General features: G+C 36.6%; 1 protein-coding gene across 3 annotated transcripts in view; it reads left to right on the forward strand.

Moving 5' to 3' along the window:
- Positions 1–5308, forward strand: part of SLC4A10 (solute carrier family 4 member 10) — a 246420-nt gene extending 241112 nt beyond the window's left edge. For all 3 annotated transcript variants that reach the window (XM_063092448.1, XM_063092456.1, XM_063092464.1), the window contains one exon: positions 5242–5308. In XM_063092448.1, coding sequence (XP_062948518.1) covers positions 5242–5308 — 67 coding nt within the window. The remainder of the gene's footprint in view (positions 1–5241) is intronic.
- The last annotated feature ends 12302 nt before the right edge of the window (positions 5309–17610 follow it).

Here is a 17610-nt window from a genome sequence, read left to right on the forward strand (position 1 = left end):
TTATAAATAAGTTCAAACCTTCCAGTCTTCTTAGATGCTGATCCAAAAAAAAAAAAGGAATTATTATGTTATGCTAATATCTCTTCTTGTTAGAGAGTGATTAAGGGATTTGGGACAGTGTTTGCTATAATTATTAAGTTCCTTTATTTTCATAACTCTAAATTAACTTTTTCTACTTAATTTTTATATTACGTCTTTGTCATAAGCTCCCCTTCCTAATCACTCTAGAAGCTGATTCCCCAAAGGTAAGACCCTCTCCCTCAAACCTATTCCTTGATTGTATTTTCTTTTGTAAAAATGGTGTCTTCTAGAAACCTGGTCAGCCTATGTCCTCTGTGTGAGTTTTGGGGAGGCAAAAGGCATGGAGAGTCTTGGGCTCAGATCCAGCATAAGATGAAGTTTTATGGTATTTCTGTCACTACTCAGCTCTTTAAGTGGGTCTGAAACTTGAGTGACCTTTTTCCCCTCCATGATTTATATAAATGCATCATATGTAAATCACCAAATCTCACAGAATTGTATTTAGTAATGGCATCAAATTTCTAGGTAGGGAAAAGGAAATTTATCCCTTTAAGAAACTGAAAAGATGGGCCGAGCCCGTGGCGCACTCGGTAGAGTGCTGCGCTGGGAGCGCGGCGACGCTCCCGCCGCGGGTTCGGATCCTATATAAGAATGACCAGTGCACTCACTGGCTGAGTGCCGGTCACGAAAAAACGACAAAAATAAAAAAAAGAAAAAAAAAAAAAAAAAAGAAACTGAAAAGCTGGGAATTTCCATTTGTGTACCAACATGCATTCAAATCTGCAAGATTTACCTGGCTCTGTGAGACGTAATTGGAAACATGGGCTAGAGAAAAGGGCCACATTAGACTTGGAGGATGTATCTCTTGTTGCTGGTTTTTGTCACCCCAAAATGGCATGCTGCTTCAATGTCACCTCTATGCCAAACAACATAAGACAATCAGTAATGTGTGGAGTCTTCAGTCCAGAAGCTGGAGATTTGTCACTTTCTTTCTCTCTTTCTTTCTGTCTCTCTCTCAACTACCTCCAAAATTTACTCCAAAGGAGGTTAATGTAAGTTACTCAGTAGGCTCTCTACTAGACTTTTGGTTGAGGTTTCTTTTAATAGGGTTTTAAACTTTCATGTATTTCTTTTCTTGGTTCAAGCACAAGCAATGTTTTATTCTATAAAACATACTTTAACTTCCCTTCCCAGAGATCCCTACTACAGTCTGATAGAGTCATCCTCACAGTAATTCTGCATTTTGCTAGCACTCTTGGAAGAAAGTCAGAGTTATGAGAAGAGTAGCTTCTCAAACTCAGTGAAGTATGTACTCGTGGACCCTTTCACAATAAAAATATGGCATTTCTATGATTTTTTAAAATGTGAAATCAATGTTTATGAACACAAAATAAAATGCCAGCCATGAGAAATATGTGGAGAGTTTGAGACAATCAAACCTGTAAATTGCTTTTCTTTCTGTATTATGTGGATTCATAGTGCAACTCTTTCTCTGTTTTTCTTTGGTTCAAATGAAAGTTATTAAGACATGATATTTTAGGTACTCCATAAAGTAAGTAATGAAGTCAAGTGATGCTCTTTACCAGAAAAATCTTTTTTTGTTTTAAAAACGTGTATCAGATGACTTTAGGCAGTAGATGGACTTTAGTGAACAATGTAAATTGGTCATCCTTTATATTTTGATATAAGCACTTGTTTCTTATTCTTTGAACATATATTTTCAGCAGTGTAAGGTTCAGACTATGTGGAATGAGAGTTTACCCAGCTTTCCTTACCTTTTGACATGATCAAATCTGCAGCTTTCCATGTGAAAAATATCTCTTGGTGGTTTATTTCTTTCATTCTCATAACAGTAGAAACTCTGGCAGAAAGAGTGTGGCTGGCAGAAAGAGTGTGGCTTACAGAAATCCTAAAACCACCAATACTAATAGAGCAATAATCTCCCAAAGCCACTGCCTTCTCTTGGTATCTGTTGAAGGCACTGAGGTATGATGACCAGGAACTGTGAAAATTTGCTAGTTAGAGTATCCATTAGCAAAAAAAGGCCTAAAGACTAGGTTACCAGAGTCTGTGTCTCCTGAGACCTAATCTGGCTTCCACGCAGGCTTTTACATTCCCTACTCCCAATTATTTTTCATCCTATCCCTTGCTATAATATGCCTCAGAGAAGCCTAGAAACTTTTTTTTAGTAGTTTAGAGTAGAAGTTATATTGTCTCAGTCATTTTATTCACTTTTTGTGGTCGAAAATATTTTTTGTCTAGTTTAACTGAAAATAAGATCTAAGCTCTAACTGCAAATTATACCAGATCTGTAGAATGTCTAATTTTGATCCTAGTGCCATACATACAGGTCACAAGCTCTTCTACAGCTTATTAATTGATGGGTGGATATAAGGCTTATTAAAAACCACACTGCATCAGAACAGGGGAGCAACTGCTATGTTTTATTAAACTGACACCCAAGATCAGTGTTTCTTGGAAAGGTTCCCTGCAATACTGGGAAAAGCAGTATTTAGTTTTGCCTTGGCAGCAGAGACAACCCTCTTTTCTCCCTTCCTTTCCCCTACCCCACCCCTGCACTCCCCACAACTTTCTTCTATCCTGGTTTTCCTTCTTTTTTCTGCTTTCCTAGGCCTAGGCCGTCTCATGACTTCTTTGTGAATATTGTTCATAATTATTTTAGTGCCATTGAAAAGTTACTGTTTCATAGATTACTTAGCAGCATGAACTTACCAGGTCACTTTTGACTCTCTGTTGCACTATTATTTCCTTATATTTTAAAGTGTAACTCCTCATGGGCAGAGACAATCTTACCTACCTTGTATTCCTAGGTCTTTACAGAACACCTGGCACATAATACAGATGCAATATATTTTCAATGCAATGGCACATAAGGATACATAATATATATTAGTTACTTTGAAAGCTTAAAATTGATTGGCATCCAGAAAAATGAATGTAGCAAGAAATCCAGAGAATAATAGTCATACATTAAGGAGATTTAAATTGAGAATATTTTTCATAGAAGTCTTGAGTTGGTTATAGAATTTCTGCTTCATAGTTGGCTGAAATCTTATCTGATACCAAAAGCACTGGTTTCAATGAAAAAATAAAAACTCAGTTATTGTTTTGTAACCAAAAATCAATATAACCGAAGCAGGGCATCAGGAGGAAGGACATTTGTGAATCAAGTTGTTGATATCCTGAGTCTTTTTTCTCACTGCATAGTAACTCATAGTGCCGTTGGGAACTCATTCATTTATCAAAAGGTTATGGAAGACCTCTTATGTTCCAAAGTATTGTGCATATAGGAATTATGCACATAGGAATTCTGCACATAGGAATTATTTAGAGACCACTACGTCTCTGACCCCACAATCTCAGATAGGATCTTTCAAAAGATTCTCTTTCAAAAGATAGAGATCATTAGAATTGAGAATACGAGCCTCAGAATTCTGTAATTTGAAGTAGAAGAGGACATGTGAAGCCATCCAATCCAAATTAATTTTATACGATGAAAAAACCAAGTCTCAGAGAGATTAAATAACTAGTCCAAGGTCATATAGCTCATTCTTAGCTTCAGGGAATTGAACCCAAATCTTTAAACTCTGAGCCCAGTACTCCTTCTACTCCCCATGCTACTCTCTTTCATTGGCTTTGTTTGACAGAAAAGACTGGGAGCCAGGTAGATCCCAAGGAAAGGTTAATTTGGAAAGCAGGATAGCAGACACTTGTCATATAAAAAGAACACGAAGTAGAAGAAAGTGAGTCATACTGATAGAGGAGTTAAAAATACAGAGTTAAGGCTCTCAACACATCATGTGCACACTGTCATCTCTTCTCATGGAAGTAGAAAAGAAAATGGAAAAAAGTTGCTTTGCTCTGACCTGTAAGTAGCATGTGCTGAGAAGTGTGGCAGGCATAAACCCGGGTGCCACAGACACTCGCTCACACCAGCTCTCAGCGCTGGCAGCATGCCACAGATGGCAGAAGCTCCGGCACTTCTTACCTGATGGTGCCGGGTGGTGGTGACAACTGAGAAGGGCTGTTTCTAGCTTGAATTGGAGGAAAAACAATTTAAAAAACATACTGTTAAAATGTCTCTAAGTTATTGACCACTAAGAAAGCTGCGCAGGAGGCCCTATAGAAAAACGGAATTTTATTACTTTATTACTTGGAAAAGATGTGTAAAACCAAGGGTGTCTCCACCACCAACTATTCCATAAATTCTTAAGGGCCGAAGTTAACAGTAAAAATGTGCAGGTTCTTCTAGGTCAGGGCCTCTGAGACGGGATGTGGGTTGCCCTTCATGTCAGCAGCAGGGAGGGTCACAGAGTGGCCTCAAATGTAAGGGCTTTGCCATGCTCTGGAAGTAGTTGGGGAGTGAGCAGTTCTCCATCTCTGGGAGCATTCACTTTTGGTGTGAGCTTGATGTACGTGAAGATATTATTTTGAATTTTCCATGAAAACTGTCAGTGTGAGAGTAGGAAAAGTGTACAGTGGAAAAATACTGAAAAAATACACAAAAAGGGTAGTCACATTACCAGCTTGTCCATTGGTAAAGTTAATTGGAAGCTAAGATTAAGCAGAAGCCACTTGGGAATGAGTTTATTCTAGAAAGAGTAAGGTAAAACATCACTCCTGTTGTGTACAGGGTGAGGATTTATCTGCAAAGAGACAGTACAGATGGCTGCAGAGCTGTGTGCAGGGCAACACATCCTCCAGAGCAGTGAAGATGTGTCTGTTTTACCAGACCAAGACACAGTCCTTACAGAAGATCAAGATACAGTCCATGCACAAAGGATGAGCCACTTGCAGCAGAGCCCAAAAATGGCTACTGCGACATCTTGTTTGTGTCATTTACGAGTGTTGGCACTGTCTTAAGATGGGGGCATAACTGGCATTTTCAACAATCATCAGTGATTCATTTGTCCAAATGAGGACCATGGTATTAATCTTGCATGCTTTTAGAACTGTATTAAAAATGTCTGGCTTTTGGTTTTTAATGTCTGTTTCTGAATTTTCCCCTCTCTGCAGTTCTTGGTTTCTGTCTGAGTGCAGGGGATTTTAACTGTTGCTGTCTATGTTGCGCAGCATGAGAGAGCAGTGCCTAAGGGCTCTTGGGTGCTTTTGGATTGATGGGTTTTGTGTCTGAGCAAGCAGATCTCATGGTAGCCACACTGGATTGCAGTAATAAATTTCTCCTTCTTTCCCCTATAGCATTGAAAACCGAAAAGAGAAGAAAGCTGACTCAGGGAAAGGTGTTGACAGGGAGACTTGTCTATGACTTGATCTTCAATTTATTTTTTACATATATATATGAGAAGAGTGTCACAATTATTAATAAAATTGTTTTGATCATGTATTGTAAATTCTGTTTCTCATCCCAAATCCACCTTCATACTGTAAGTAGTGCAATACTTGTTTCATTTCTGTGTTTAAACTTAAGAGCAGTGAGACACCCTTGTGAGCAGATACAATAGCTAATGCAAGAAACTGTATTTCTTGCTGTATGTTAGACATTCGTAAACACTGGATTCTCATTGTCAGTTTTACGAGAGCAATAGCTTTCTTAAAAAGATAAGTCATATTTACCTAGTTTGTATTTTCCTACGTTAGTGACCTGAAGATGCCTGATAATTTCATTCAGAAGAATTTTGCAAGGTAGTCTTACTTCTTTTTATTTTTTATAGCTTAGCATTAGTGACTTATTTTAAAAGACCCAAATCAAAGTTAGTTTGAAAGCATTTTTAATAATTGTATTTATGCATTTCCTTGATTTAATATGATATGTTTAGTACTTAAGAATTTATATGTAACTGAAATTTAAAGTCATTTGAAGACATATGTAGAAGTCTGTTCACAACTTATTAAAAAGAATCAGACACCAATGCAAAGGGTCAAATAGTATTTGCTTACGTATTCAAGTTGTGACTACATGATCAAATACTAGGCTTGTATGAAATGCTTTAGAAAAGCTTTGTAATGGTTTTGTGAGATTTTCAATATAAACCTTTAAGTTTCTCTCCCATTGACAACAGATGTTTTTCAAATAAACCTATTACACACTTGCTTGTGTAACACTACATGGTGAATCATTGTACATGAAATTCCACTCCTGTGCAGTTATTCTGCTGTTAATGGACATGCACTGCTTAATGCTGGTCCCAAATCATGTTCTAATGTTAGACAACAGATCTCTGACTGTAATTTTTCTCTGCAAGGTTCTTTTCCACTTTTAATTGAATGCATCTTGTGGAAAAAATTATCTTTCAAATGAAAATTTCAGATCCCATTTGAGAAGTTTCTACAGCCGTTTCAGTCCATATGATATAATCCATATGATATAAATAAAAATTTATTAAGCTTATACAAGAGAAAAGGAAGTTGTTAATTTTTGAGCATCACTAAAAATACAATATTTCATTTTATTTTAGATGAATATAAAGTTAATAAAGGCTAAATCTCATAGCAATCTTGATTCCTAGGAATAATCAGTGATCATCAACCCTGTAATACTTCAGTGTCCAATCTGATAGTAATTCAGAGCTCTGCGGCTTCTACAAACTATTAATTACGTACTCTGTAAGTGCATATGAAAAGCGAAAAAAAAATTCCTCTTTTGATTAAGGTAACGAGGAGATAAAACACAACAAAGACTCTGCTAGGTTCAACATTTTGATACCTTCTGAAAAGTTCCCCTCATAATCCTGTAAGGAGCCTTTAAAAATTTTTTTAAAACTTTTTTATGGAACATGAGCCTAAAACCTGTGGGAAGAAGAATTTGCAGTTAATAAAGTTTGTATTTATAAATACTGAAGAAAAATACAGAAACTTTCTGTTCCAAATGTGTTGCCTTTGTGTATTTTATAATACAGATACTACATTATAAACATTTCCGTTGTTTTATGATTTAGTCAGTCAGTCTCAAAAGCAGCCTCCTAGTATTTTAGTATATTAATAACCATTCTGTTAAAAATGATCATAGTGAATTAAAACCTTCACATGATCTCCTATTTGAATAAGCAATCATATCCAATGAAATTCTGTATTTCTGAGTATTTTTATAGTCATTTTGTTCTTGTGAATTTTAATGCTATCCCTATGTTAATCCTAATATTTTGGAATCATATATAAGAAAATGTATTGTTATATATTTACTCCTAATTTTAGATTACTGGTCAAAATTACTGAATATCTTGAATGTAATTTAGTGAAAAGTTTAAGTAATGTGTAAATGTGACTAGGATATTGTGTTTTTCACAACTGAGAAATGTTATGTGGAAATAAATATTTATCCTAACTAATTTCTTTGCATATTTTAAGTTGTGATAGAAAGTGTCTTGTCTTTTTTTCCTTCATATTAATCAGTAAATCGATGTAGAACATTTTGACTGTTTAAACATATTTAAATTTAGACACTACCAAAGTTATGAAAACTTGGTGTAAACATTTCAAGAGTATTCAAACAATTTGAACTTTATGAACAGAAAATTATGAGAATTACATAAGCATGTATTTCCTCAGTTACTTGGGTGCACATGACATTGAACCAATTCATTGGAAGATTGCTTGCCAGTTTTCCAACATATCTATCTCATATATTCACACATGAAATGAAATGAGATTACAACCATTTGAAAGGTTTATGAGAGTGATTTGGATAATATGATGATTCTTTAAATATCTACTTTGAGAGACTAGTTGTAGTGGGCCCCCCTGAAGAACCCTAATAATCAAGGATTACTGGTAATACTTTATTTTAAAGATCTATTTAAATGTTCTCCATATAAAGGTGCAGCTAACTGATACAACTGTCCCTCCAGTTCATTTTCTCCTGGTGTCTTGGGCACTACTATTTGTGCTGGAACTTTGAATACAGGACCACGAGCCTTGCTTCTACAGGCAGAGTGGATACTTAGCTGTAATATAATGTGATATGTACTGAGTTAGTGATTAAAGTAGTGAGTAACTCAAGGATGGGACTTTGAGTATATAAATTAGAGAAAAAATGGGGAAGGAAATGTACTCCAAGAACTGTGAAGATTCTCAAGCCCATGTCAGTATTGAAATAAAGATGAAATAAAGTAAAGATATGTGGCATGACTGGAGCCTGATATATTGGATGTATGGTATATTTGGAACCCAGCAATAAGGCCAATATGGTGAAGTGTCAGAGGGTAGTGAAGACTTCTAAGAAATGGTAGAAACACAAGTTGGAGACACTTAAACAGTGTTAAATTCTATACTAGGACATTTGAACTTTAGTAAGTGCTTTAAGTAATGAAGAGACATGACTTTTTGGAAATGTTAGTCTGGCAGCAGAGTACAAAATATAGTGGGGAAGAGTGGAATCATTTCCTTAGGGATCTTGCTCCCAGATGACTCTCAGATGATCAAACCAAGCTCTCTATCAGTGGTTTATAAATTTCTATTAGGATTGAAACTAAAGAGTCTCAAGCATACTCCTTGGGTACGTAACAAGTAACTTCAGACATGATCGCTTTATTATAATTTCTTTTATGAAGAGCATTCCTTTATATATGGAGTTTTTTTATACATATGTATGTGTGTGTGTGTGTGTGTGTGTGTGTGTGTGTGTGTGTGTGTGTGTGTGTGTGTGTGTATAGTTGTATTTGAAAAAATGTTCGGGAAAGCACAGTGTCAACAGTAAGCCGGAGACTATTAAAGAAATCCAAGATCTAAGTGTCATACAAAATTCAGCCAATGATTACCTCTTCAGAGTCCAGAAACCACCTTCTCCTTGCCCACCTTTGCATACTACCCATCTCATCTTATCATGGACTTAACTTTGTATCCAGGTACTCTTGCCTTCTGACGTGTGTAGAGGTTCTTCCATGCTACTCATTTCTTCCATTTGTTTATAAACTCCTTGAAGGTAGCAATGGTGTTTTTACCCTTTCTTTGTATCTCTCCAGAGCCCAGTTCTGAGCTCACAGTTTAACCAGCCAGCAAAGACCATTGACAGAAACATAAGTGAAATACATGAGGACTGCTTCTCAGTTTATTAAGAATGATTAAACTTGAAAGGGAATTCTCACTGATATGTCAGTATTGGAACCAAAGCAAATGCTTATTGAGCATCTTCACATGCCCAGCACATGAGGACACAGAAGCCTAAGGCAAGCACTTGTGTAATCTGTGGAGCCATCAAGGCAGGAGAAGCAGCTAAATAGATGTGACTAGGAAGAGGAAAAAGGTGAAAGGAAGCCACTAGGCAGTGAATACAAGTAAATCTTTGTAGCAGTGCAACAGTTGTGTGAGGTGGGTATTTTTGTACTTTGTTCAAATTAAGATACTGGAGTTCAAAGAGGCTAAGTAATGTTCTTTAAACGTTTCCCACAGTGGCACTAAGAATCTAACTCAGGTCCATCTATAGGGCACTGTGTCTCCAGCAGGAGGTGAGATGTGACCATCTTCCTCCTTGCCAGGGTATTCATTCTGGCTCTTGGAACCAGCATCAGTTTAACATGAGTAATACTTCTTCTCAATATGCTACATTTTCTTCATCACCCATCCCTCTATGATTAACATTGGAAACCAAACCTACCCATGAGTTACTTGTTTAGCTCATGAGTCAGATATCATGTCTTTGGAAAGAAGAAGCTTGAAGAGAAAACTAAGGGCTTTGGTTGTTGAATGGTCACACTTCTCTGTTGCTTTGCGTTGCTTCGTCCCCCACGGAGTTGTCACCCCACTTCGACTGGGTGAGGGAGATGCAAAGGATTACTCAAAGCCCATCTCTACTGAGCAGTGAGAGGCCCGGAAGTGGTTAATCTCCTGGAACCCTCAAGCAAGAGGCATTCCTTCCTTGGGAAATTAATGCCAAATTGGGGTTCTTTTCTTGCATTTATTTTCCAGACCAGGAAGTTACAGGAAGAGAACAAAGGCTGGTAACTTTCAGTGAAACAAGCCAGATGACATCCCAGTAAGGGAGTTAAGTGGTCCTATCAACAAGTTTAATCTTAGCAAACATTCCTTTTTAACAGCAATTTCTCAGTATCTTTACATAACAATCAGTAACTAGTCTGTCTTTGAGCCAGCAACCTGCTGTGCCACAATCCTTATCTTGCAACAGAGACTTATACCCTGAGGGAAATTTCCAGTCCTCTGCAAGGTCAATATTTGAAACTGCAAGGCTTTGGAAAACCAGGCCCTGTGAAGTACATATGCTTTTTAGTATATTCCCCATCTCTCCCGTTTTATTTATTTAAAAGAAAAAGCAAGAGCTATAGATCAGGTTAGCACGGTTAAGACAAAAAGCATTTTGTTAAAGCAAAGTTAGTACTAATTAGCATGGCAAGTCCTTTTAATTTACTTCAGGTGAGGACTGGTGATGTCATCGTCTCAGGGCAGCTGCAGCAGCATCACTCCATGTGCTGTGAATTGGGTGTAATTACCAATTGTTGAAACTCTGGAATGGTCCATAAAATAGCTGATTGTGAATTCAGAGCATTTAATGTTAAAACTGTCTAGGACATTACTGTTTCCAGAGCATCCAGTCTTTTTGTAAAATTTTTGAGCAATTACGAATCTTTTGTTTAAGAATAGGATGTCTCATCCAAGTTGCAAACACCCTCTTTAAGGCCAGGAAAATTTAGAGAACTGCTTTTGTAGAGAAGACATTATTTCCCCCTTTATGATCAAGGCATTCCTTATAAAAGCATTGATGATCAATATCTAGATTGAAAAGGTCTTACTTTTCGTTGCATAAATTTCTCGGTATTGGGAAGGCTCTTTCCCTGATGGTGATTGAAAGAAGCATCTCGGCTCACTTTCTTTCAGTGGTGTGTCCCATGTTGCTGGAAAGACTGTATCCCAGGTGAAGATCTGTCTGTCCCAGGTCGGGGGGAAAGATGAACAGCAGGATGAAGCAGCACCAGGCCAAATTTACAGCAACATAAAAAAGGGTCAGAGCTTGGAAATGAGACATGCTATCTTATATCCAAGTTTTACATTATATCCTGTTATAAAGAGAGAGAGACTTAATTTTCATTGAACTTATAAAAATAGCCACATTGTCATAATAATCATAAAGATTCTTAAAGTTATTAAATTTGGGGGGATCAAATAGGGAGAAAACACATGCTTTTATCTCTGTTTTAAATGACATTTTGCCAAACTCTTGTTAGTTATAGATAGCTTGAGAGAGAGGGAGAGTTTTCTTACATTTGGAAAAACATTAGGAGAACCAGCAGTGTTTTAAAATAAGGAAATTGTAAAAACTCATAATTTAAAAAAAAATTAATTTACCAATTAACTTGTGTTGTTTTGACCTTTGTGAACAATTTCACAAACCCATCAGTTATTTTCATTAGAATTTTGGAACTTTAATTTAAAGCTATGAACTTAAAGTTTGTCGGAAACTGTACCTATCAGTTTTTTCATGAAATATTTGAAGACATAACATTTTAAAAATAATAATTAAACCAAGACTATGGCTGGTAGCATTTATATCAGGACACAGATATTTAAGAACCTTACTAGAGTTTGGAACACATATCCATAACACCTTCAGTACTGACAATGCTTTCCCATATTAGTCTAATTTATTTAATAAGCCAATTAGTTTGATACATCCTTTATATATCCTTTAAGAAACTCCAGGGCCCTCGGAATTCCTCAAAGTTATTTTAAAGTTTCAGAATTTTGTGTTGGAAAGCTTTGTTAAATAACAAAAGACAAAATATTTAGTTGAATAAGATCACAGATTACTACAAAAAATAAAACCAAAGTGACGAAGGGTTTTAAAGGCAGAGAGCATAAGAACTTATCACGAAATAAGTTTTTTAAACCAGTTATCTAAGGGACAAAGAAAACCTTTCACAATTTTGCATCAAGAGCAGTTAAGTGAAAAGACCTTTAGTAATCCTGTTTGACTAGTAAACCCAGTCAGCGATGTGTGCTGATAAGAACATTTTTATACATTCAGGTTAGTAAATCGGCATCCATTTATCAGCAAATTATACAAAGCTCAGTTTTAGTTTTAGCTATATTTACCAAATACATATTTATGGTTTCCCAGCCAAAAACTTGGTGTATTAGATTTATACCCTTATCAGTTAATGTTAACTAAGGCTTATGCAATATTTGGCATAGGTTTCTTTTCACTAGCCATTTCAGGTCCCAGGTTTCCACGTGGCATTTGGAGCCATGTGGAATCCAGAGAGGCAGAGAGCAGTATTCACTATCTATGTCTAAAAGATATTGCTTCTCCCAGCATGGCCAGGAGGCAGAGCAGAGATAACAAGGAGACATATTGACCTAGGGATAAATTTAGGTTAAAGGTTTGAATCAAATTTTGAAAATATATTTATCAAAGCTTTAGAAGATTTAAGTTACGTGAACTTGAAAAGTATATTCATTTATTTAATGAGCGTGCATTAATTATAAGCCAATTTGGTACCTTGCACATAAAACAATTACACAGACATGAACATATTGACATAACATACAGCTTACACACGCATATATGCAGACATAAACAGCAAGAACAAAGATCTTACAGGTTTTGTTCAAGATGTAAAAAAAACCCTCACTAGTGAAAAGGACAGTCAGGTTTAGATTGTGTTGTTTCCAAAAAGACTTATTGGTTAGGCTTTACCTTGCCTTACAGAAAGCAAGATAACAAGTTTACATTGCAAAGCAAAGTATGCAAACCTTTTCAAGAAGATGCAGAGAAGACTTTCTTCGTTTAAGAAGATAGCATGGAGTTTTACTATAGAATTTTGTGAAGAAATACATAGATGAGACCAGAAGAGAATTTAGAAGTCTGTGTAAGACAGCTAAGTGGATGCCAGAAAATTTGAGACCATCTAGTTAAACAGGTAGATTTTAGTCTAGTTTTTGTTTCTCAAGTGAGTTACTGAGCTCAAGAGCTGAGCCACCAATCAGAGATGAAACCATGAGGTTTTTAGGAGAAGAGCAGTAGACCCAAAAGGGGTCTGTTTGGCGCCATGGCTGCTTTTCTTCATAAAACTCCAGAGTCTTCAGAAAAAAAGAGTAGCACATGCAGTTAAGAAAAGAATCACTGCTTTTAAGAGAGGAGAGAAGCATTGTGCAGATAGAAAGAAAAACATGCTCAAACAGTACCAACACTGTAAAGAAATATTAACTTCTTTTACTTTAGATTGTCCAATTTAAAGGTCTCAGTCACTGGCAAAGATTAAGTTTTATCCTTTTTTGGTGACATAAACATGTCTTAGTTTTTTGTCAAGGTCTTAGATAGGTCTCAGAGCGACTTGACATAGATTCCTAGTTGTTAGGTGGGAAGCCTTAACGAGACCCATTGCATAAGTAACCAGTTATCAATTTGTTCCCACATTTTTATGTTAAGGCTCCCTTCCTTGAGGTGTCAAGGACATGGTTGTTTAATATCCACTAGCAGTTTTACAGGCTGCCATTCAGTTACTTACAGCCTGCTGCTTTAAGGAGACATTGGAGTTGTAATGTACGTTCAGTCCCCCCTTTCGTTAATGAATAATCCATATTTTAAAAGTAAAGAAAACAAAAAAATATCTCCGGGGTTGAAAAAGCCTAACTTTGACTTGCCACAGGTGTGCAATTGCTAATCGAAAGCCACCTGTGATTCTCTTAGAGATGCCTTTCGTCTCCCTTATTAAGGATGCCCTTATTAGGGATGAATCGTCGGACATCCTATTCCTCTCTAATACTTGGCAGGTTAGTCTCCGATCCGATCCGTGGAGAACGTCCTCACATGGGGCACCATTTTGCTGCTTTGTGTTGCTTCACCCCCCATGGATTTGTCACCCCACTTCCCCTGGGTGACAGAGATGCAAAGGATTACTCAAAGCCCATCTCTTCTGAGCAGTGAGAGGCCCCGAAGTGGTTAATTTCCTGGAACCCTCAAGCGAGAGACATTCCTTCCTTGAGAAATTAACGCCAAATTGGGGTTCTCTTCCTGCATTTATTTTCCAGACCAGGAAGTTACAGGAAGAGACATACGTGGGGTTATAGTTTAACAATATGTGCCCGGCGGCCGTCCGGGCCGTCGCGTGGGCGGGTTGTGCGTTCTGGGCCGCATTGGGGGCCGGGAACCCCCGGGTGCCTGTGGGGTGTCTGCGCTCCCCCCTTGCCCGGGGTGACGATGCCGGACGTCCACTTCCCCTGGGTGACAAATCGGTGGGGGGCAAAGCAACGCAAAGCAACACTTCTCACCATACTCCATATGTTTTTTAAATTATTTGACAAGCTTGGAGGGTTAGTTCAGATGAAAGATTACATAGAATAAAAACTTTGATTGAGTTTGTTGAAATTTAAAGCCTGTAAGCACCAGAAAAGTACCCTTCTCAATCAACAGTAAGAAATGTATCTCTTTTTATTAATTCAGATGCTTGGATTTAAATGTTAATATTGTCACAGAAAGGCAACATGCAGAAAGAGGATAAATTCCTCCTGAGCATAACATGGGTCTTATTGATATCATGCTCTGAGATTTTCTTATTGGGTAGTGAAATGCTTTATCACCCTTTTTTTCTCTTATTCTCAGCCATGTGTATACTTCAGACATCCTGAATACCCCAGGTCTCTCAGGACTATGAAAAAATGTTATTAAACATTGCTGAAATAACTGTTACAAAATTCTTTTACTTAGTGAAAAAAGCCATGCTTGTGTTTTGGTATGTTCTTTGCTTACAATTTATTGAATCATAAATATTGTATAAATCTAGCAGTCTTATAAATCAGTATTTTTACACCAACTTAGAGCAAAAGTAGCAAATGCCAAGAGGTGGAATTGGTAGCCTCTGTGACCACCTGTGAATAAGAAAGGAAACAGAACATGTCCAGAATGACACACAGCCTGATGTCATCACTGATCTTTATGGTGGTGGCTCTGTATCATCAAGGATACATTGCATTATTTCTGTGCCTGCTACTTACGAAAGCATGAAGGTATGTAAACAATTTTAACAAGGTTTTCAACAAAAAATGTTCAAAAATCATTTTAAAAGTGATTTTCTAAAAATATTTTTTTAAACATTTACTTATACATATTTGTGGGATACACTGTGTTGTTCCAGTACATGCACATACTGCACATTGATTCACTTAACCTGTATCTATAGAAGTGATGTAAACCATTTCTCCCTTCTTTTGGTGTATGGGCCCCCTAAGCACTGGTGTGCTCTAACAGGTTGTTTATGAAAGGAGTCTTAGCCGTCCACGTGCCTGCAGAGGCTGCAGCTGTCCACGGAAGCCAAGTCTTCCCATCTTGGTGGTATGACTAAGTTTCAAACTTACTCTCAGATTAAGTTTATCTTTAATTTATTCGTCAATTTCCTTACCTTCCTTTCCCAATGACCTAATTTAAAACTCTCATTGGAGAATAAAACTTGTCCTGTGAGGATCAGATGAAAACTGCTTTGACTTTAATCACATTATTACCATTTGCAACCCCTATTGCCTGAAAAATATGTGCTGAGATTTTTTATTACCTTTTATTTCCTGGTATTCTTTTTATTGTTATACGTATCTGATATTGTACAATAGCTAGTTTCAATTAAGATAAAAGAAGAATTTCTATTTAATTTGCTTTTATAACTATTAATGATGTCCAATATGTGAATAAATATTACTACCATTCTATATCAAGATATAGAACTCTATATCAAGTTCTATACCAAAATATAGAATTCTGCAGAGATTGGTCTGGCTATTCAAAGTGACTGAACTATGAGAGCACTTCAAAAAATTTGTGGAAAAATAGAATTAAAACATAATACGAATTCTTCCCTGAACTTTTTGAAGTGCTCTCATATATTAAGAAATAGAAATTTGACAAGAGCCCTATAAGTTTGGAGGTCTTATGGATGAGTCAGATTTGAAATTTAATTAAGGTGAGGACGACGTTACTACATGGCATGCTTTGAGCATATAATTGAAACTGGATTTCACAACCCTTTGTCCATTCCTGTGCATGACTCACTAGTCTCATGTTGAATTAATAGATTTTTTCCATTTCTTCCATTTTTAGATTTTTATGCTGTAGTTCACCCTGTCTAGGATAAAGTCAATTTTTTTTACAAAAATGGGTCTGTTTTGCAAATAATTGAAACCAAAACATCATGTTTTTTTCAGTTATCTAGACATTGCTTTGCTAGGCCAAATTCAGCATCTAAAGTCTACGCTTTCATTATTATAGTTATGTTGACCAAAATAAATGCTCAAACACTTCAGTTATTGACTTGACTTTTTTTTTTCCTTCTTCCTTTTTTTTTTTTTTCACTTCTACTGAGCTATCAAATCTACCAAGGTGATATTGCTGACATTATTTGTTCTTGTAATATGAGTCTCATCATAGTTCCCTATAAATTATGTATTATATATATAACTAAAATTATTTTAAGTTGATTTCTCAAAAGCTATATGTATTTATGATAAAAATTATGTGTGTATGTATTAGACAAAAGCTTTATAAACTGTTCAACACATTCTTACGTATCTAGTTTTTTACAAAAGCTGAACTCTTTCCATGTTTACAAGGTAGTCTGGGATTCCTAACAAAATAAACAAGAGCCTTTCTAAATAAATGTGTCCATATGCCAGCGTGGTTTAGGTCTGATTCAAGACACAAATCACTATCTCTAAAAAAATGATGACACATTCATTAAATGACCAGGAGAAATTCTATAGCATGTAGAATAGGAATAATAATACATAACATTCTAGTTTATTTTCCACTTTTAAAAACGAGTCCAAGGAAGTTAAAATATTCTTTTAATTAAGATGCTCAAAGAAATTAAATAAGAAAAATTGATGCAAGGACTCCTTCAAGTTAGGGTTTGCGATACCAATGTTTGCATCTTTTAACAGGGTAAGCTGATGTGTTCACATCTCAGTTCCACGCTGCCTCTTTCACGAGGAACTATCAGTACTTTATAAAAAGCACATTGACAATGCTTTCCCATCACCCTGGCTGTGTTTTCGTAGCACCTATAGCCGTAACTGGCACCTGGGGCCTTGCATTGCTGGCAGTTTCCCTTGCATTTTTTTGGAGTCTATTCAACTGCTGTGGTTTTACTTAGAAGTCAGTGCTTTGCATATATGATTTCCTGAGACTGTTTGAATAGTCTTTCTCAGAATACTGTGCCAGTCTGGCTGTGAACAACTCTTCTCCAAGGGGAGCTGACAGTAGACTGGTCGGGTTGGTATGCTTGGACTTGGGTTCCCAGCCTTGCCCTGCTATCTTCTCTCCCTGTTCTCTCTTCTTGTCCCTGCCCTACCGACATCACTGCCTACATCTTGCCATCCCTTAAAGGAGAGAACAAGATTTGGACTGGTCCAATTAGGAAAAATTAAAATGCTGCCCAGGGAACCTATGCAAAAGCCCCATAAAAACAGTTCATATTGGTTATTTCAGCAGCTGATGTGGAAAATATTTTAAATGAAAGACAAAACCAGACTGAATAATCCAAACTTCTGTAAGGTAGTAATCTGTTATGAAGACAGAAGTCTCTACTTATGATTATAGGTATAAAATTGGGGGACAAAGTTAACCTTAAATTTCTTGATTTGAGTGCATTTTTAAAAGATCATCATCTTGACAGT

Source organism: Cynocephalus volans, chromosome 1, assembly GCF_027409185.1.
Source record: "Cynocephalus volans isolate mCynVol1 chromosome 1, mCynVol1.pri, whole genome shotgun sequence".
NCBI classification, from domain to species: domain Eukaryota; kingdom Metazoa; phylum Chordata; class Mammalia; order Dermoptera; family Cynocephalidae; genus Cynocephalus; species Cynocephalus volans.